This window comes from Gymnoscopelus braueri, assembly GCF_963280865.1.
Source record: "Gymnoscopelus braueri genome assembly, chromosome: 19".
Lineage (NCBI taxonomy): Eukaryota > Metazoa > Chordata > Actinopteri > Myctophiformes > Myctophidae > Gymnoscopelus > Gymnoscopelus braueri.
In genome coordinates this window covers 28,088,648-28,111,147 of record NC_137621.1, presented here as the reverse complement: position 1 = coordinate 28,111,147, position 22,500 = coordinate 28,088,648, and the positions used below count along the sequence as shown (strand labels likewise).

Here is a 22,500-nt window from a genome sequence, read left to right as displayed (position 1 = left end):
TTTATTTTCTTCGATTTTCTTTGTACCATTATTAACAATAATATATAATAAAATAATAAATAATAATAAATAATTATAAATAATAAAATGATGTCCATGTGTTTAATATCACAAATATATGTTATACTATACTGTTATACTATACTTTTTTAATGTAGTAAGTATTTGGGTATTCTTGTCATTTGATTATATACCTGTATTTTTTGGCTACTAATTTAAAAGAGCTGTAACGGATCACAGTTATCTTCTTGCCATAATCATATTGTAATGATGTTTAATGTAAACTGACGTTGTTCCAAGACATTTGATTGATTAAACATTGCACATTCAGATTCAACATTGCACATTCAGATTCCGATAATCACGTAGACAGTAAAAATTGACGGGTACTACTGTATATTCCTTAACCACTTAAACCCCAAAGTGTCCCTCAGGGCTCTATACTAGTAACCTTTCTGTTTTCACTCTACATTAAATATCTTCGATGAAAATAGCCGATCGTCAAGCTCACAATGCGATTGGCGATCCGCTATTTTCGGTGGAAGTTTCCCCAGAATACGGATGCTGGGGTTTAAGTGGTTTAGTGTGTCTCAGTTTACTCAACAAAGTTCTCATGGTCATTAATCAAACAACTGAAGACCAGAGACCATGGCACAGACCTTTGCTATCACGATTCTGTCACAAACAATATTGAATGAAAATCCCACATCCTCAGTGTTAATTTATCCATTTGTAACTCAGAGAGTGTACAGATGTAACCATTACATTTGTACACTATCAGAGTTAAGGATTTTACTGCGTAGTATGTGTGTGTGACGTGTGTAGTACTTTAAGTATATCGATGAATCACTGACATGGGCTTAAAATTGGAGAATCCCTGTCCTCATGCGTCTCTTGCATCCATTGTGTTCTCCTCTCCCGCTTTGCACAGGGTCATGGGTCAAATATTTCATGCAATAATCCTCACTGGGATGTGTAGTCATTGTCCTTGTCTGACAGAGTGTTATCAGCCCAGACTGGAGGAAAGGAAAAGGATAGAGTGCACATGTTTCAGGTATTCAGTCCTAATCCTGTGTTCCAATGTGCATGAACACCATAAAATCCGTACCGTTGATTTCACTCTGAAAGTCTACAAATGGACCCTTTCACAGTTAAATTAATGCTCAGGATTTTAGTGTGCACTCAGTCTTACGTTTCTCTCCTCACAAACCCACCCTACCACCTCTCTCTCTTGCTCAGCTGCTTGCTCATTCTTTCATATTCACCTTTTTTCTCTTCTGATCTGACTGCTTCTTACTGGCATTCTATTACTCTCTTACTGTATCTCTCTGACACACACACACACCTCTACCATAAGTGTTCTACCTGCAGCCCTTTCCTCCATTTCACTGTCTTAACTCAGAACTCTATTTTGCAAGCAGGGAAGGTCTCGTCCTGCATGGCCACTGTGCTGTTAGAGCCCAGGACAGTGATGTTGAGCTCCCTCTGCTTGTCCAGGGTCTGCTGGTACCACCCCTGCATCGACGGCGACTCAAATGTAGGGATCACCGTTACCTACAGAGACAAAGTGAAGGATGGATGATTTTCTTTTACTTAGCGATTTCAATGTTTGCTGTTCTAAAATAAATGCTAGTATTAATATAATAGACATCATTAGTTACGCCTGAAGTTACTAGTCACCTTGAGAGAATATATTTGTTTATTTTACAGGATAACATTTTAAGGTGTGCTTGAGAACAGCCTAGTTTTGTGTGTGTGTGTGTGTGTGTGTGTGTGTGTGTGTGTGTGTGTGTGTGTGTGTGTGTGTGTGTGTGTGTGTGTGTGTGTGTGTTTGTGTGTGTACGCGCAAGCGCATGCGTGCGTGCTTGTGTTTACGGGGCTAATCTGGCAAACCGCTGGACCTATCAGTGCCAAATTTCTTGAGAGGGAAACACAGCATTTAAAAATATATATACGTAGATTTTACTTTCATTTTTATAAAGGAAGTCAGTCAGTGTTTGTCGAAATGTGCTGAAACCATGTCCAAATACGGAGTCTATATACATCTCTAATACATCATAGATAGTCATACACGACTGATGTCATAGACTGACCACATGACGATCCTCCCGGAAGCCACGCCTGTCTTCAGAATCAGAATCAGAATCAGTTTTATTGTCACATCACAGGTTTACAAGGTAAAAAAGTGGGTGAAATTCTTTTTTGTACATCGTTCGTCTTGTTGCCTTAGCAGTTGCAACACGGAAGAAAAGGGATAATGGCTGAGAGGAGTAGTATTGCTAGTAATATTGAGAAGCTAAGAATGTATGCTGACTTTAATATTAGACTTGTGTGACAAAGGTGAAACGGGGGTTTCTTAAAACTTTTGTAAAGGTTTTTATTGGTGCTTAATGTATAATTATTTGCTCATTTAACCACCATCTTATTATTTTTGTACAACCGTTTTGCACTGTATTGAGTTACAATTGTTTTCCCCCGGTCCCTTGGTTCACTCATTGAGAGACATTCAGTGGCAGAGAGGTGGTCACGAGGTCCCGCCCAAGGCCACGGTCATGGCCAATGTCCCCAGACATTATGTCACCACGGACAAATGAAGGAAGAGAGAGGTGTGGTTTTGACAGGTATAAAAGAGGAGGCGGGACAGTTGAAAGGAGAAGCAGAGCCCAGAGAGAAGGAGGGTCAGACGGAGAGAGGTAGCAGAGGAGGAGGTTGTATGAGAGCCCCGGAATAAAGTGAGGGAACTTGAGCGAGTTACACCAGCCACCAAGCAGTTGGAAGCCGAGGTGTACCTATTTATGAGCCAAGAGGGAGGAACGATCGAACCGAAGGGGAGGAAGAGAGAGCGAGACCAGACCATAAACAGAGGACCATACGAACCGAGACCAGACCATAAAAGGAGCGCTGAGACGGAGAGTGGTGATAAACGTTGCATACGCAACCTACTCAGCGCCAGGTGTAAAAGCCTGGCCTGTCAGTAAGTACCGATCCATGCAACGTTCATCCTTGTATAAACCACCAACTGTGAAAACGCGCATGTACTTTACCAATGCACAGTGAACTGGTCATAGTTTCTATCATTGCAGAAGGAGAGAAGAAGAAAAGAAGACAAAGACGACTGGCATAAACCCTCTTCCTACTTACCCCCATATATGGACATGCAGCATTTCCCCCTGAAACGAAACGTGTTGAGTATCTCAAAGCACTTTATTGGCACAGCACTTTTCTTATGAAGTATTGTTGCACAGAAACCCCTGCTAATTACAAACCTGTTGACCAAGTGTGAGATACATGATTATATTGGGAATTGAGATGCATGATTATTATATTATTTACTAAAACAGGCATAACCCCATATTATTCCATTTATTCCATTTGATACATTATTGTATTTCATTAGGATGTTGTTTACATTATTCTGTGAACTGTGGTTGAAGCGTGGCACATAAGATACATTTACTAAAGCTGTGAAGCAGTTTATCATTCTGGGTATTGCATTTGGGACGGGCAATCTTTGGGCAGCTAAACACTCACTGTGCAAGGCACATGTTGGACAGCAGGGGTCCTGTGTTCAGATTAGGACCAGAGTTTGCAACGAGTGGAAGTGTTGCTCTAATGTGCCTTTGTCTGTATGTTTACAGGTGAGAAATGATGAGATAAAGTGTATAAAAGTGATAGTGAACATGTTAAATGAAGGTATCAACAGAGAGGAGTATCTGTGAAGCAAATGTGTGTGTGGAATGCACATTAGGGGCTCTATTCAGAGCCAGATTTGAACAAACCACTAATTAGGGATGAAGGACTAGGCAAGAGGCGTTTCCCCGCAAAATTCGGTATTCTATGGCACCCCCGTGACCCGCCAAACACCTGAGCTACCCGTTACATTATGCATAGGTGTGGTTTGGGCGTTACAATGATAAAACCAATCACCGTGCCAGAAGCCATTGCCTTTAAGAGAAGACTGCGCTAGCCGTCATCCCGATCCAATATATGCTCTAGCCTATCTACCTGTCTGCACTGTTGCCTGGTCTGATTATTATAAGCCACATTGGGCTTGTTTTCCTTCTTTTTTTTTATTTTATCCAAATACATTTTTATATTAATTTGTAGCCTATTGTGTTCACAATAAGCTTGTCATATTAGTCAGATCCGGAATAGTATATGAAAGCCATTTAAAATATGTATACTATTGGTACACACTGGCTGCTCCCAAATAATTAATTACATCATGTTGCGACAACGCTCCTACGTGGTACACAGACAAACAGTAGCACATGGGTATAATAAATTGGACAGTTTTAGGAAAGGTCTATAGCCTACAGTATGTACTCACGTTGGCTGTTATCGTTCTATTTCCACCGTTCTAATGGATTCCAGGGGTGTGTAAACATCTCTGAAGTTGCTCCATAGTTTCCTCTGAAGTGACGCAGTTAATTAAAGTTAACTTACATCCATATTGTCCCCGTTATCTTTCATCATCCACCTTTGTTCAGTAATCCCGAACAGAGCTAAACTTTAAGTTTACATCAATCAAAGCCTCTCAAATCCAGACACATTGCTGCGATGCGTATGTGCGTCGCCTATACCTACCCAAAATAACAGACATACAAGCTATCAACGGCGCTGCATCATGTCGTGTCGACAGCTACAGATCTGTTATTTTGGACAGCACAATGAGGCGCGCGCGCGCCACGGAGTAGCCTATCACTAAACCAAAAACATTACATTACGTGGTCAACAACATAGCCTACTAGACATGTAACTTGCTTGGAGCTTTTAATGCAGTGGTTCTCAACCTGTGGGTCGAGACCACAATGGAGCACCCAACGCCTGGCGAGCTTGTAGATCTGCTATTTTCACAATATTTATCTGTGGAACCGAGTCAAACAAAATGGGGGGGTCCCCAGTTCAAATATGGTTATTTTGGGGGGTCATGAACGTAGCGTTTGCATGGGAGGCGTTGTGAGCTTGTAGATCTGCTATTTTCAAATAGCTGATGTATATGTTAGAGTGCTCATGTGGCCCATAGTCGCTTGACTCGCTTCTTTTGGGCTGGTTTTCCTAGACCTGGTTGCTTGTTAGTTGTTTTTCCTCACAACACTGGCACTGATGATAACTAGACGGCAGCCGTCATAGAATCAAAATGACCCCGCTGGGAGTGGTGGTGGCGTTTGTGGTAGAGTGACCATGGGTTTGTATGAAGAGAGATAGCGCATTTGCGGTAGAGTGAGCATCGGTTTATATGAAGAGAGAGAGCGCATATGCGGTAGAGTGAGCATCGGTTTATATGAAGAGAGAGAGCACATTTGCGGTAGAGTGAGCATGGGGTTGTACAAAGAGAGAGAGGCATTTGCGGTAGAGTGAGCGAGCATGGGTTTGTATAAAGAAAGAGCGCATTTCACACACAGATCATTCATATATTACCAAGATTTAATGAGAAATAAGGCTTCTTTAGAAAAATGACTGATGGGCTGGGCTGGGTCTAATTTGTCAATTATTAGTCGAGCCGGGCTGAAATATTTAGGGGATATGAAAGCTCTAGTTAGTAGTTTGAAGTGCTCATGTGGCCTTAGAGTTGCTTCTTTTTGTTTTCATAGACCTGCGACTGCGGTTGCTTATTTCTCTCCAAGGCTGGCAACACGGCTCATGGTCCAACGCACAAAGCCATTGTAGTGTCTGTGTGCACTTGACGGGTGATTTTATAAACCAGCGGGTGCTTCTAGAATCCACTATCCCCCGTCCCCAAGCCGTACCCATGTGTGTCTGTAGAATTGCAATGTGGGGGATATAGCAACAACACGCCCACGGACACACCTCCACGCGCAAATAACGGCGTCGGCATAATGGTGACGGGTAGAGCAGGTGCTAGAATAACCTATTGGGGCGGCGCAGGTCCATTATCCCGATTTAACGGGGAATTTTTGGCCTGTGAATAGAGCCCTAGATGTCATTAGAAATGCTTACCTGTTAGTATACCTACTGTGACCTGTAGTTGGGCTAAGAAGCTCATCTGTAGCCTGGAATGAATGAAATGTGAATGGTGTATTGTGTAAAACGTTTTCATTATGGTTCTAGCAACCAGAGTAATGTAATGCAGCTAATATATTTCGTTTTGGGGAACACAAGTATTATTTTTGTAATGTGAGAGTTATGCTAAGATGATCTATTTTGTTTACAAGGGTAAAAACGTTATACTGTTGTTAATGTGACATTTGATGCATTTGATAATTGTGATTATTTTGACACAAGAAAGAAAGTCACTTTGTGATTTCTGTATACTGTTTACAAGTGAGAGTATGATGGCTATTTTATGCCAATAAGAAGATGCACCTTATTGATTTTGATATTGTGATATTATACTGTGTTCAGATTAGGACCAGAGTTTGCAACGAGTGGAAGTGTTGCTCTAATGTGCCTTTGTCTGTATGTTTACAGAGAGAAATAAATCACCTTTAAATCCCTGCACACTGGAAAATGATCATTCCTAACCAAGTGTGTAACAAAACTTGGCGAACCAGCCCCAGGACCGGAGAAGTGCCTCAACGTGGATGAGACTGGACAGTGGACACTAATGAGAAAATGGCACTGGAAGAATTGCAAGACCAGTTGGGTGAGAAGCTACTAGACCTGAGTGTGGAGCAATTAAAGAAAGTGTGCATTGAAGTTAAAGTGTCAGCTGAAAAGCAAACGAAGAGGCACGTGTTACTCCGCCTTATCAACGAATCTATTGAGACTGTAATTGAAAAAGAAGAGTCAGATGTTGCAGAATTTCATATAAATAAGCTGCTAAAACAAATAGAGGAGCTGAAGCAAGGACATCTATCAGATACGGACACAGAAGCTGTTGAACTTGCCAGTCTCCAAAAGGAATATGCAGGCCTTCAGTTGACTTTTCAGTCATCTACACAAGTCCTCAGTGAAGAAATAAAACGCCTGAGTGACAAAGTAGGGAAAAACAAAACAAGTCGGCCTACAGCTCAGCAAGATGTGAGGCAGCAGCCACCACTAAACAGGCTGCCTGAAGTGACAATACGGAGAGAATTCAGGATTCATGGACAGATTGGGGAGAGGGGTCAAAAAGAAAAGCTCTCATTCACAAACCTGATGCATCAAATTGATATGGGCCTGAACAAGGGACACAGTGAAGATGAAATTACTGAAGCCGTAGTAAAAGCCATCAGCCCAGGCCTCAGCATCAGAGACATGCTGGAAATTAAAAGTGACCTCACTCTCCCCCAACTCAAAACAATACTCAAGGGACACTTCAAGGAGGAGAGTTCCACTGACCTGTACCACCGGCTGGTGAATATCACACAGGACAGCCGTGAATCCCCACAAAACTTCCTCTTCAGGGCAATGGAATTAAAAGAAAGACTACTGCTTGCTGCTAAGGAACCAGGAACAGATGAACTATACAGCCCAGATCTCATACACCGCCGATTCCTGAGGTCTGTCAGCACAGGGCTCGTCAGTGACAATATCAAGTTTCAACTAAAGACTTTCCTTGATGATCTGACAGTCACCGACGAAATCCTCCTTGAAAAGATGAATGAAGCGGCCAGTGCTGATTTGGAACGACAGAATAAGCTGAAAAAGAATATAAGCAGTAAAATAACAAGAGTGCATGAGATGCAGACAGAATTGGGAATTCATCAGCAGAGTCATGGCGGCGAAGATGCTCGGCCAGAGGTCCAAGATCACGCAGCTGCAGCAAAGAAGACCAAGGGGCGTCAAGTGGCAGCAGCAACGAGTCAACGGGACACTGAGCTGTATGAAGTGGTTAAACAACTAAAACAAGAAGTGGAGGAAATGAGAAAAAGCATGCACAACTCACCAGTGGGTCCCCGTGCACCTAGATGGAATACAAGAAGAGGATGTAAAGCCTGTCAAGACAATGGGGTGGGTGATCAATGTGAACACTGTTTCAAGTGTGGCAAATCAGGGCACATCTCGAGGGGCTGCAGAGGTCCACAGAGGCCACCGGGCAACCCTGATGAGGCAGCCATCTCAGGCCACACTGTCATGCCACTAAGTGCACCCTCCCCAAGCCAAAATGAACAGAGTGAAGATGTGCAAAAGCTACTGTGTGAACGAATCAGACAGCTAGAGAAGATGGAGTCATCTGAGCCAGAACCATGGGGGTCAGCAGAAGAGGAGGGCGCCACCTATGTGAGTCACCTTTCCACACAGCGCCATTCAAAGTTGCTGAGCCTCATTGGGAAGAAGTGTATGGTTGAATGTTCTTTTAATGGAGTGACAACACAAGCCATTTGGGACACCGGGTCACAGGTGAGCATGATAAGTGAGAAATGGAGAAGAAATCACCTACCACACACGACAGTACGCAGCATAGAAGAACTCCTAGAATCAGGCACAGTGCTGGGAAAGGCAGTGAACCACACAGCCATACCTTTCGCAGGCTGGGTGGAAGTGAAGTTCCAGCTGAAATCAGGTGACACCTTAAACCCAGAACTTCTTGTACCTGTGCTCATTGCCCGTGACCCAAGAGTACCAGCAGAGCCAATAATTGGCTACAATGTGATCGAAGAGCTAGTAAAGTGTGGAATGGAGAAACAGCCTGATGTCACCACCAAGGTGCTGAGTGAATCTTTCTCCTTTGACTGTAACAGAATAGAAGTGCTGACACAGCTACTCCAAACCAGTGACATAGACACTAAAGAAGGAGTGGTCAGAGTCGGACGACATCATGCAGTCATACCAGCTGGCAAGACAAAGGAAGTCAAGTGCTGTGTGCGAACAAGCCCCCTTTCCACTAAACAGGAAGTAGTATTCGAGCCTGATGTGAGTTCAAAATGGCCAGATGGTCTGAACATCACCGAAACCGTCATCAGTCTGCAGAGAGGAGCATGGTCCCGAGTCACCATCCCAGTGACAAACGACACCTGTTATGACATCACTCTCAACCCCCGCACAGTGTTGGGCCAGGTACAGAGGATCAAAGCCGTATATCCTGCAGATGCGAGACCAGTCGAGGTGAAACAAAGTTCAGGGGATGTGCTGATGGAAAAGACTACGCTGACACAGACAGACGAGAAGAGAGGTGAAGTGGCTGTGGCGTACCAAGATGGAGGCAGGTGGGACCCCCCGGTGTCCGTCGACCACCTGTCACCAGAGAAGCAGAGGATGGTGAAACAACTGCTGAGAGAGGAGAGCAGTGCGTTTTCCAGTAATGATGGTGACGTGGGGAGCATCCCCTCCCTCAAACTCAAAATCAGACTGAACGACACCACCCCTGTCAAGCGCACCTACACATCAGTGCCCAAGCCATTACACAAAGAAGTCAAGGAGTATCTAGAGGACTTGTTGAACAGAGGATGGATAAAGAAATCTAGATCTCCATACTCCTCGCCCATCGTCTGTGTGCGTAAGAAGGATGGCAGCCTCCGTCTATGCTGTGATTATCGGGAGCTGAACCGGAAGTCCATCCCTGACCGCCACCCCATCCCTCGTGTGCAAGACATGCTGAATAGCTTAACTGGAAGTGCGTGGTTTTCTGTCCTCGATCAGGGGAAGGCATACCACCAGGGCTACCTAGACGAGAGCAGTCAACCACTCACAGCTTTTATTACACCCTGGGGTTTATATGAATGGGTGCGGATCCCCTTTGGACTGTCCTCAGCCCCAGCAGAATTCCAACGGAGCATGGAAGAATGCCTGGTGGGACTCAGGGATGAGTCATGTCAGCCGTACCTCGACGACAATCTTGTGCACAGTCGCACCTTCGATGACCACCTACAAGCTCTGAGGGCAGTCTTACAGCGCTATCAGCAACATAGAGTCAAGCTGACGCCACGGAAGTGCGAAGTGTTCAAAGACAGCGTGAGGTATCTAGGCAAGATTGTGTCAAAAGAAGGCTGGACAATGGACCCTACTGAGTTAGCACCAGTGCAAGCTCTGAAGGAGAGGACACCTGCAACGGTGGGAGACCTAAGAAAACTACTGGGATTCTTATCCTACTACAGGCAGTACATTCCCAACTTCTCCCGCATTGCCAAGCCGCTGTATAGCCTGCTAGTGGTTGTGAGAACACCAGAAGGAAAGCCCATGGCGAAAGTAAAGAGCAAGAAAGGAGGACGGATGAAATCAGACCAGGCACCATCCAGTAAGTCCATCACCTGGACAGCAGAGCACCAAGAGGTCCTGTGTAGACTGATAGAGTTCCTCTTACATCCACCTATCATGGGCTACCCACAGTTCGAAGACCCATTCGTAATGCACTGTGATGCGTCACAAGAAGGACTGGGTGCTGTACTGTACCAGAGACAGAAAGGCAAGCTTGTTGTCATTGCATATGGCTCAAGAACCCTGACAGAGCCTGAGAAGAATTACCATCTCCACTCAGGAAAGCTTGAATTCTTGGCCATGAAATGGGCAATATGTGAACGGTTTAGAGAATATCTCTATTATGCACCATCTTTTGACGTCTACACAGATAACAATCCGTTGACGTATGTCCTGACAACAGCCAAGCTGAATGCAACGACACATCGCTGGGTGGCCGAGCTGGCCGACTTCAATTTCTGCATTCGCTATCGTCCAGGAAAGCTCAACGGAGATGCAGATGGCCTGTCAAGAATGCCACTAGACATGGATAAGTACATGCAAGAGTGCTCACAGGAGGTGCAGCCTGAAGTGATAAGCAGTGTCACACATGCAGTATCAATACAGGTCCAAGAGCAACAACCATGGATGTGCCCACTCACTATCGCCACAGCGTGTGCAGAGGAAGAGGATCAAGTGCCATCTCCGGTGACAGAGATCTCCCACAGAGAGATGAAAAAGGCACAAGAGGAAGACCCAGTCATAAAAAAAGTAAGAGAATGTGTCATGACAAAACAGTGGCCAAGTGTAAAGCGGCAAGAACATCAGGACGACGTGGCAGCACTAATGAGGGAGAAGAGCAGACTCTACATGGATGAAGATGGCATCCTGTTCAGAAAAACAGCCACGCGATCTCAGCTAGTGCTACCCAGTAAGTTCTACCCACTGATATACAGAGAGCTGCATGAAGAAATGGGGCACCTTGGTGTTGAACGGACCCTGCATCTGGTCCGCAACCGCTTCTACTGGCCGCACATGCAACGAGACATTGAGCATTACATCACCAAGGTCTGCAGCTGCATAAAGAGTAAGCGACCCATTAGGCAAACCAGAGCACCGCTGAAGAGTATAGTTACTACGTATCCTTTTGAAATGGTGTCAATAGACTATCTCCATCTTGAGACATGCAAAGGAGGATACGAGTACATTTTAGTGGTCATGGACCACTATACTCGCTTTGCTCAAGCATATGCCTGTACCAACAAATCAGCAAAGACAGCTGCTGAGAAGATTTTCGGTGACTTTGTGCTCAAGTATGGTTTTATGGCCAAATTACACCACGACCAGGGAAAGGAGTTCCAGAACAAGCTGTTTGCCAACATGGAAGCATACTGTGGTATCCAAGGCTCACGCACCACACCGTATCACCCGCAAGGGAATGGTCAGGTGGAGCGATTTAACAGAACATTGCTCTCCATGCTGCGAAACCTGACAGAAGATGCAAAAGCTGACTGGAAGAGCTCCCTGGCGAAGGTCGTTCATGCATATAACTGTACGCGCAGTGAAGCTACTGGTTATGCACCGTATTATCTCCTGTTTGGCAGAAACCCAAGGCTCCCTGTGGACATTATGTTTGGTCTCAAGCCAAGTGACCAGAGTGCATCACACAGCGAGTATGCCACCAAGTGGAGAAAACGCATGGAAGAGGCATATCGCCTGGCTTCAGAGACAGCACAAGGAGAGAGAGACAGAGCACAGGAGCATTATAACAAGAAGAGCCATGGAGCAGAGTTATATCCAGGATGCAGAGTCCTCATACGCAACCTCTCTGAGAGAGGCGGTCCAGGGAAGCTGAGATCCTTCTGGGAGGACCAGGTCCATGTAGTGACAGCTAGAAAGCACCAAGACAGTCCGGTCTACGAGGTGAGGCCAGAGAGAGGCTCAGGCCGAACAAGAGTCCTCCACAGAAACCTACTGCTGCCTTGTGACTTTCTCCCAGTCGAGCAAAGCCAACATGAGACACCAAAAAAAGCAAAGAGCAAGTTCAAAAACAAGCACAGAGACAGATGCCAAGAGAAGTCACAGCCACAAGATCAGCAAAGCAGCTCTGAGGATGAGGAAGATAACTGGAGATTCATCAGCGCTCCATCAGCAGAAAGATATGGCCAGTCAAGCATCGAGTTGAGAGTGGAAGCGGAGGAGTTCATGCCACAGCCGATGACAGCAGATCCAGAGCCTGATCCAGATGAGGGAGACCAACGACAGGACGTGGAGGAGGATGACGGGTTGGAGCCGGAGGCCGACCGTGATGAACCGGAGGGAGTGGAACCAGGGGGGGAGGATGCAGAGTCAGCAGAACCAGAGGCTGGAGAGTCGGGTGGAGCAGATGACCACAACTACGCCGAGCCATCGTCTGCTGCTACCAGAAAGTATCCTTACAGAAACAGACACCCCACTAAGACACTCACCTATGACTCACTGGGACAGCCCAGCATCACTCCTAGACACAAGTGAAATTCAGATTATAGTCCAGTCTAGCAGTTTGTTTACAATTTTACTTAATTTTCAGCAAGAACACGAGTTAAACTAAGTGTTCAGTGTGTGTAATCCATTTGTTTTGTTTTGATTTGAAATGTGCCAGACACGTAAGATCAGTGACATTTACTATATGTATTGAGTACATGGTAATAGAACATAAAATGTTGGTCACTAATATTGAGTGATAGCACAGGAAAGAGGTAATAACCTTTCAGTGGGGATACACATTTCCCGCTACTGGGCGGAGAACAATAGCAGATATTCATAGTGCACGATGATATCAGCTATGGACTCATTACATGGAATTGGGAGATACATGTGATGTTGAACTACTGACTTTGCGCAGAACTGTATCCTTGAAGATGAACACTGACTCCTATCTGTGACTGTTACTCACCTGTTGAAGACATGAGTGTTCTGGGACATGCAGAATGTCGGGACGACATTTGTTTTGGAGGGGAGAGTGTGAGATACATGATTATATTGGGAATTGAGATGCATGATTATTATATTATTTACTAAAACAGGCATAACCCCATATTATTCCATTTATTCCATTTGATACATTATTGTATTTCATTAGGATGTTGTTTACATTATTCTGTGAACTGTGGTTGAAGCGTGGCACATAAGATACATTTACTAAAGCTGTGAAGCAGTTTATCATTCTGGGTATTGCATTTGGGACGGGCAATCTTTGGGCAGCTAAACACTCACTGTGCAAGGCACATGTTGGACAGCAGGGGTCCTGTGTTCAGATTAGGACCAGAGTTTGCAACGAGTGGAAGTGTTGCTCTAATGTGCCTTTGTCTGTATGTTTACAGGTGAGAAATGATGAGATAAAGTGTATAAAAGTGATAGTGAACATGTTAAATGAAGGTATCAACAGAGAGGAGTATCTGTGAAGCAAATGTGTGTGTGGAATGCACATTAGATGTCATTAGAAATGCTTACCTGTTAGTATACCTACTGTGACCTGTAGTTGGGCTAAGAAGCTCATCTGTAGCCTGGAATGAATGAGATGTGAATGGTGTATTGTGTAAAACGTTTTCATTATGGTTCTAGCAACCAGAGTAATGTAATGCAGCTAATATATTTCGTTTTGGGGAACACAAGTATTATTTTTGTAATGTGAGAGTTATGCTAAGATGATCTATTTTGTTTACAAGGGTAAAAACGTTATACTGTTGTTAATGTGACATTTGATGCATTTGATAATTGTGATTATTTTGACACAAGAAAGAAAGTCACTTTGTGATTTCTGTATACTGTTTACAAGTGAGAGTATGATGGCTATTTTATGCCAATAAGAAGATGCACCTTATTGATTTTGATATTGTGATATTATACTGTGTTCAGATTAGGACCAGAGTTTGCAACGAGTGGAAGTGTTGCTCTAATGTGCCTTTGTCTGTATGTTTACAGAGAGAAATAAATCACCTTTAAATCCCTGCACACTGGAAAATGATCATTCCTAACCAAGTGTGTAACACAAGCCCTGCGTAATTTGCACAACTTTATAATTCATTTTATAGTTGTTGTGTAAATTACTTTGTTGTGTTTTAGTTAGGTTTTATTAGTATAGTGTTATTTTGATTGTTTTTAAGGCACAGAAGCCACTGTATTAGGGACCAATAAATATACTTACCTTTTTGATACATTTTGCATCCGTGTCCAGTTTCTCAGGGGAATTTTCTAAAGTGTGTGTGTTCTCAAAAACCAAAGTATTGAAACTTACCAGTAACTCGAACCTGTGAAAGCCTGTAGAAGTAAAGGTGTATTTAAAGGGGACTCTCCTCTATAAAAAAAGTGGCGTAGTCGACAAACTAAACAATATTCAGACTGAAACTCACAATAATTACGCACCCAGCACTTTACTGTGCATTGATATTTTATTGTTGTGAGTTTGATATTGAATTATTTATTAAAGGACAAATAGAGTGTGCAATACCTCAAGATAATTGCAAGTCAAATGTGATACAATTACGGCCTTGTTCACACTTGCTCTGATTTTAACAATAGACTGTGGTGATGATGAGTGTCAGCTATAAGTGTTTACAGTAAAAATCCAAGACAGCAGGCACAGTCAAATCCATAGATCCATTTTGTAAATCAGAGAATGTACAAATGTAACCAAATGGACCGACGTATAGGTCCATTTGATTACTTTTGTACACTCTCTGAGTTAACTTAATACTGAGGATTTTACTATGTGTTATTTTGTTAGAAGATCTTTGTATTTTTCTACCTGAACAGAGTCAGACCACGATGACTTCGCATCCAGAAGTGCATCCAGTGTATGTCTCATAAGCTCTTCTCTCTCTGGACCCTCTCCGCTGATGATGTAACAGGAGGAGCGAACATGTCTAAAGAACTCCACATCAACGGTGGAGGAGGAGGCTCCAGAGGGAATGTAGGCCAGGTCCACATACACACTGCTCTCACCCACCGAACTACACTTGGAGACTGGCAGCAGAGAAAGAAGAGGTTGTTCACAAGACAATGTCTTTTCACATTATAGCAAAACACTAGTATAATGCTGCTATTAAGTGCAAAGATTTTCATATTATGTATATACACAGTAAAATCCTCAGTTAATTCAATTCTTAGATCCTTATGGGTCCGTTTGGTTTCGTTTGATACACTTAGAATTACAAAAAACATAAAAGTTAACACTGAGGATTTTACTGTGTATTCTTTCTTTCTTAATCAATAACTTAATTTGAATGTTTATATGCTCCGCTGTGGACTTACATACTGTAAGCCCATATACACTTTGACTAGATTGTCATGATGTCATGAATATCTAACTTATCTATCTTTCAATTAATTATTTGTATTGCTTTTTAGTTTTGGACAAATGAAGATCTAATTTCACACAAGCAATACTTTTATAGCATATGCAGGCATAACAGTATACTTATCAATTCTCAGATACGGACAAATGTCAATATAAATTGCTACATCTGACAAACCACACTTACTGGGGCTAGGTGGAGGCTTGTTTGATGTAGTCTGGGGACTGGAGGGGGGTGTACGATTGGCAGAGTTGTTATCCCTGCCTCCCTTCATGGTTCCACTTTGCCCCACAGTACGTTTTTTCCCTGCACCTGAGCCTAGTTTCTGGGAAGCCTCAAAAACCTGGTAGAGATACGTTAGAGGATGTTGATGTTATTTAATGTAATAGCCTGGAGTTCATGTTGAACCCAAATTGTGGGTCCCAGTTGACAACCACTGCTTCAAAACACCTTATATTATCAGTACTTAGTTCAAGTAATTAATTACTTTTAGATAAATCCTATTAAAGCTGCAATCTGGGACTTATTTTGATAAGTGAAACCAATTTGACCAATCAATCTGGTAAGAGTATGTTAATAAAATCTAACTAGCACATTTGCAGTGGTTGGAGGTAGTCTCACCACTCTTCCATGACACATCCACCCCTGTATGAGCGGTGGATGTTTGGTTTCCCAAGCGGGAGACAGGGTTCAAATCCCCTCTGTTACAGTTGCAATTATCTCTCCCCATTGGGAGAGGACATAAAACGTATAGATCGTTGCTTTAATATCTCATAATTCTTCCAAGTCAACAGTTGTAAGTTTAACTCACCCCTGGTTGTTTTTTCCCTCTCACGCCAGCAGTTTTCACTCCCTTCCCATGTGTCTCATGGTCAGACTGGGGGGCGGGCATGCAGGAGTCAGGGAGAGGGGGCAGAGGAGGACCATCCCTGAGGGGAGCTGGAGGTGGGTCTGTGGGAAGAGACTGGCGGGCAGGGTTGTCATGGAGGGAGTTGGTGGGCTCGCTACACGACTCATCCTCGTCTGAATCCAACACACCATCTGCTGTGGTGGAAGGGCAGTCCTCTGTGCAGAGGAGGACAATGGATTCACTTGCAGATGTATCCCTGTGGTTGTGGTGGTGGTTGTTGTTGTTGTTGCCATGGTGGTGCTGACCCAACGCTTTGGGGTCACTGGTGCTTGAACCCGAGTCGGGCGGCTTAAAATGTTTAAACTCGCAGGGTGAGACCAGGCATAGGTCCACGTCGTGGCCCGCCGCCGATTCAAAATGAAGGTTGCTGGGACCTGGCGGACGCGACATCTCTGAGCCCTGCCCCAGAGATCTCGGAGGCTTCTTCAATGGTAAAGACATCCCCACTCGGAAGTCTGACTCCACAAAATGGCTGCCATTGGAGTGGGAGTGGTGAGAGCTGTCATCCCCCTCTCTCTGGCTCACAGTGGTTGGGCCCTGCTCAAAAGACATGGACAGGGACTCATCCACTTCTGTGGACTGGGGAGAGCTTACCTCAGCTGCCATGGAGTGAGTAGTGGTAGTCGTAGTGAGAGAGGCAGAGGGATCCGGGGCCCCTTCTTTAAACGAGCCCAGAGAGAGGAAACTCAAATGCTTCTCTCTGGGATTCGACACAACATGGCCTTCTGAAGTACTTCTGGGTTCAGACGACTGTCCATCACTCTGCCCGCAGGATGGTTCAGGAACACTGGTGGTGTCTGAGTTACCAATCTGGGACTGCAGCCTGTTGAGAGTATCCCTGTTGCACCACACATCGTCTGGAGACAGACAGTAGGGCGTGTGGCCTGCACTGTTGGGTCTTGAATCAGAAGAGACAGGCTCTACAGTCTCCTCATCTGGGCTGACAGGGGCCTGGTTCTCTGGAGAGGACCGAGAAGGAGGGCTGTTTCTTAAAGCCCCGTCCAGGAGTGTGTATTCAGTTGGGGTCAAGTCTAGTTGGACAGAACACTCACTTCTTGGCGCCTGGTTCAGAGGAGACGGAAAGCCTACCACTTTGGAGGGCTTTTCCTGCTTGTGCCCCGTTTCAAGCTGGTCTCCAGTTGCAGTTCCAGTCTCTGTCACTAAGCCTCCATCAGCTGTGTCTCTAGTCCCACATCTGTTGCCTTCACCTTCATTCTCACCACTCTCTCCTTGCATTATTTTAGCTCTGTCTCCTAATATCTCTGGAACTGCAGTTTCTGTCTCCTTACCCTCAGCGTTTCCGCCATTTCCTAATTCACTGTTTTTGTCCTCTGTTTTGTCTAATTTCTGCTGTGACTCTTCTCTTTCAGTGTCCTCCCTCAGCCTGAGAAAGTCAGTCGTCATATCCTCGGGGGTAGACATTTTGGAGCCACAGGGGTTCTCCTTTTCCTTGTGCAGCTGCTCATCAGCCCCTTCTTGATCCAACTTTTCTGACGTGGTTCCTGTGTCGGGTTTCACAGAGTGGTGCTTTGGTTCAGTATTCACGCTGGCCTTCTTGGCATCTAAATTGGTATCGGTCTTGATCTCCTTTCCTGATGGTTTGCCTGTTTTCTTCCCCCCTATTTTAGAGTCATTTTTAGCTTCCTTTTTGGGCTTGGCTTTGTTTTCATTCTTTGGTTTGGAAGACAGAATTTCCTTTTTTGCTTGTTCTTTTCTCTTGGGCGCAGTCCCTTCTTCCTTTTTCCCACCCTTCCCTCCTTTCTTCGTTGTGTTCTTGTCAGAAACTGATGCTTTCTGCTTCCCGACTCCGTCTTTAATTTTGGTCTTATCAACATCTCTCTTCCCATCCTCTCTCAATCCATTACCATTCACCACTTTTCCTTTCTCCTTTACCAGACTCTCCTTTCCCTCATCTTTACCCCCTTTCTCCTTCCCTGCTCTGGAGGTTGTTTCCTTCCCCAGTAACCTCCCACTGTCCTGACTCTCTGTTCTAGCCTGTTTGTGTTCCCGCAGCTTCTCCATGTCCCCTGTGGTTACTGTGGGCTTCTGGAGAAAGGCCAGTCCCCTCAGCTTCTCCAGCCCCTCCAGGAGCTTCTCCTGTGGTGTGACACCAGGGAACAGCACCCTGACCACCTTCTCCTGAGGGCAGGCTGGATGCCACACCAGCAGGGCAGACACTGAGGCCAGAGCAGTGAGAGGTAAGCTTTGGGTCTGAGACGGCGAAGTCGAGGAGGTTGTGTTGGGCCAGTTCTGCATGAGTGCTTGATACTCCTTGCTGTTTTGGCTTGGGTTCAGGATGTACAGCTCCAGCTGCCCCACTCCCATCTTCTGGAACAGGGTAAGCGGTTCAATGGTGACCCCCTTTGGCCGAAACATTGGTTGTGGTGTGATTTCTAACTTCTTTAACAGGTTTAAGGTCAGGGTTGCCTGGTCTCTGCTCTTCAGGACATTGTCCGTACCTACGGATTAAGCATTACTTCTTTACAATTCCATATTGTTTTTAATATATAAACACACTGTGTACACACACACACGCACGCACGCACGCACGCACGCACGCACGCACGCACGCACGCACGCACGCACGCACGCACGCAACGCACGCACGCACACACACACACACTATTGTTGTCACCATTACAAGGCTATTTCCATTCATCAAGGTTTTTGGGTCCTCATAGAAATAATCAATATTCCATTAACTGGGAGTAACTTATTAAAAATGTATCATGGTAATGCTGAGGAAGCAAAAACCACTCTCTTTTCTCTTACCATATGGTCGACTAAAAAGGATTATATTATGTCAGTTATTATGAGACATAACAAAAACATATCCAAAAACACCACTTAGTCATAGCCATCGTCAGCAGTGGTGCATGGTGCAATACTATAGTACGTTTTGTATTACTCACAAGGCTGCTGTTCCACTTGCAGACTGATGGGGGCATTGAAGAACACGACTCCAAGCTCTGGAGAGATCAGCCTTTTGGACAAATCATCTATGAGAGAGATAAACAGAGAGAGAGAGAGAGAGAGAGAGAGAGAGAGAGAGAGAGAGAGAGAGAGAGAGAGAGAGAGAGAGAGAGAGAAAGAGGACAGCAGGTGAGGATAGGAGAAGAAGAGGAAGTCCTCTGTGTGTCATAGTTCTATAAGTCCTCACTTCATCACCCACCTCCTCGCCATCAATGTCATTATCAGCATTATCATTATCATTTTTACCTTTAACATCAGAGCCTATCTCCAGCTCAGCCACCTTCCTCTCCAGGAAAGCATTGACCCCAGGGAGATTCTCTGTCCCGATGTGGGTCAGCAGAATTGCATCAACCCGGTCCAGGTGACGCACCAGCTTCCAGAAACAGGCCTGGTAGTCTGACCCACCATCCAGCAGAACTGTGAACCCATTAACGGCAAAGAAGGCACAATCGCCGCGACCGGCTGGGAAGATGTAGCAGCAAGGTCGGGAGAGCTTTAGGAACCCCACCGTGCCTGGAGGTGGGAGAAGGTCAAAGGGAGACACGGAACACAGGGAGCCAGAGACCAGAGAGGTGAACTCCTCCAAGGCATCCATGGCAGGCAGCATCTCTGGAGGGTTGATGTGAAGGTTCAGGGGCCCCCGGGAGGGCTGGTTGCCCGGGAGGGTCTTCCTCCACTGGCCGATGTTAGGACAGCTCAGAGTGAGATGAAGCTTGGAGGAGGGGATTGAGGAGACGGCGTTCTCTAGATCTCTGAACTGATCATAGGGAGAGAGAGAGAGAGGGATGCAGTGATTCAGTGAAAGTGATCGTTTGTTTTTGTTTTTTTGGCACAAAGTTAGATTTTCCTTTAAACTGGGAAAATGGGATATGTTTTCTACATATTTAGCTGATGCTGTCATCTAACCTGATTTACAATCATGCAAATGTACAATATAATAAGCCTACATTTACTTTGCAATAATATGGTATAATTTCCCAGATAGCTGACAGTGCAAGACAAGCTATTGTCCCACAGCCCGGACAATATATGACAAATATGACTGTATCCCTATGTAAAGAGATAAAAAAATATAATAAAAAAATAGGGAGATAAAAAAAAAGAAAATACACTATCTTACCTGCTCTGTGATTATTTGTTTCAGCTGGTGAGATGAGAATAGTCCCCTGTGTAACAATAAGTCTCCACTCTCCTCCACAATCTGGCCAGCCAAGAGCAACAACTTGTGACCAGACTCACTGGCTAACAGACTGCCCACCTACAAGGTAGAGCAGAAACGAAGTAGGATAGACAATAACAAAGAAACATGTTGATAAAACCAAATGAAAGAGGTGGTCATGATACAGTTGCAAGTCATATTGTCTGCATAGCTAGTGTAATAATCATCTCATTCACAGATGGGGGTGGATGAGGGGGTCAAAGCAAAAATATGGAAAGCAAAAGCAGGAATAATAAACAGGAGGGAAAGAACATGATAATGCACCTGACAAACTTGTGTCAGAGGTTTCCAAATAAAGTATTTTTTCTACAGAACTGTAAGGGTTGCTGAGGTTTTCCTGATTTCCTTTTTTCATTCACCTTAATAGTAGCTGTACCAAATATAGTAATTAATATATATTAATGATTATACCATACAGTACAGAGAGGGGGCACAGTATAACAGCCTATATGATCTGATAGCAGCAAAGGAAAACAGCTTTAAACCAGTGAGACCTTTTCAGCTTGGAACATGAATGAGAACTTTTGGGTCTCATCCTAGGACAAAGGCTCTTAAAAGAACAATACAATATTTGTTTTAATCCCTGCTAGCAACAGCATGAGGCTCTGGATGGCAACTTTGGGCAGTCATGCGATTCAAACCACATTGGTCACATGGGGTGTAAAGAGCAGCACAGCCTCTAGGGGCCACTAGTCTTGTTTACTTAGATATGCACCAGTCATGCAGCACATCTGCCCTACCATTCAGGCAGAACTTAAGTAACCAGACTTCCCTCACCTCTGACAGGACCTGTTCCTCAGATGGACTGATCAGCACCTGAATGTCCAACACTTTGTTACTGTGACGCAAACACCTATGCCCTGAGAAGGCAGAGGGGAAACAGGGACAACAGAGAAAGGGATAACACAGAAATCTTAGAGGTCCAGAGAGATCCAGAGAGGGGAGAATAGACTAAGCAAAACATTCAGCCAGTAAAGGAAATGGAAAAGAAATGTATAGGGAGGTAAATAGGTGAGTATAGGGAAAACCTAGAAGAGAGGGGGAGACAGAAAGAGAAAGACAGACAGACAGACAGACAGACAGACAGACAGACAGACAGACAGAATGCCAGTAAGGCAATGAGACGGCAGACTGAACTAGGGCCATTGATTAACGCTCCAACCAGAAAAGAGGAAGGAAGGGGTAGAACAGCTGACTCACTGTCAGTGTCTGAGGTTCAGATGCCAACTTTACTGGATATGTGGAAAGAAACTCAATCTGAGGGGAGCTGGATTAATGTCTGAAAAGCAAAAGCCCATTATCTAGTCAAAATCAGAAACTGACACAAACATTCTCACTCTCTCTCTCTCTCTCTCTCTCTCTCTCTCTCTCTCTCTCTCTCTCTCTCTCTCTCTCTCTCTCTCTCTCTCTCTCTTTCTCTCTCTCTCTCTGTCTCTTAGCAACAACATTTAACACTGGTAAAACATGGCTCACATCTTATTTGGCCAGCTTTCACTGTCTCACCCTCTTTCTGTCTACACTCCAAGATGAAAAACAAAGTCTTTCATTTTGTTTCCCACTAGTCCTGGCTGAACTACACTTAGTGGCTACAAAAAGATACCAAACAATATATTTATGACGACGTGATCACTTTCAGTAACAGAGGGAATGTTTCTGAATACAGATACATACTGTACACTCACCCTTATTGCAATGCTCTGTCAAAGAGGACATACAGTATACCTATTTATTCGCCAATATGCATTGGTCAGCAGCCCAGCTGCTGTGTGGTTCTGGCGTTTGGCTGCACACAAAAACACACACTTTGACAAAGATGACAGTGAGAGAGTGTGGGCTTGCACTGCATGGTTTCTATTGTGCACTGTGCAGACGGTCCACCCATATTAAACAATAAACCGAATACTTCCCCCCTTTTCCTTCCTTCCTCCTTTCCTTCCTTGTGCACCCTAAAGCTTGACCCTGGCAGGTTACCATGGAGACGTGCCTATATTTAACCACTTAAA

General features: G+C 44.6%; 1 protein-coding gene across 1 annotated transcript in view; it reads right to left on the bottom strand.

Annotated features, from left to right (window-relative positions):
- Window positions 1-165: 165 nt before the first annotated feature.
- The window catches only part of LOC308074743 (microtubule-associated protein 1S-like), a gene marked incomplete at its 5' end in the record, with an annotated part of 23,822 nt that continues 1,487 nt past the window's right edge, over window positions 166-22,500 (bottom strand). The window contains 8 exons of the mRNA XM_080414246.1: window positions 166-1,554; window positions 14,846-15,063; window positions 15,582-15,738; window positions 16,207-18,764; window positions 19,218-19,304; window positions 19,525-20,035; window positions 20,399-20,536; window positions 21,275-21,357. Coding sequence (XP_080270372.1) covers window positions 1,399-1,554; window positions 14,846-15,063; window positions 15,582-15,738; window positions 16,207-18,764; window positions 19,218-19,304; window positions 19,525-20,035; window positions 20,399-20,536; window positions 21,275-21,357 — 3,908 coding nt within the window. The 3' untranslated portion in view covers window positions 166-1,398. The remainder of the gene's footprint in view (window positions 1,555-14,845; window positions 15,064-15,581; window positions 15,739-16,206; window positions 18,765-19,217; window positions 19,305-19,524; window positions 20,036-20,398; window positions 20,537-21,274; window positions 21,358-22,500) is intronic.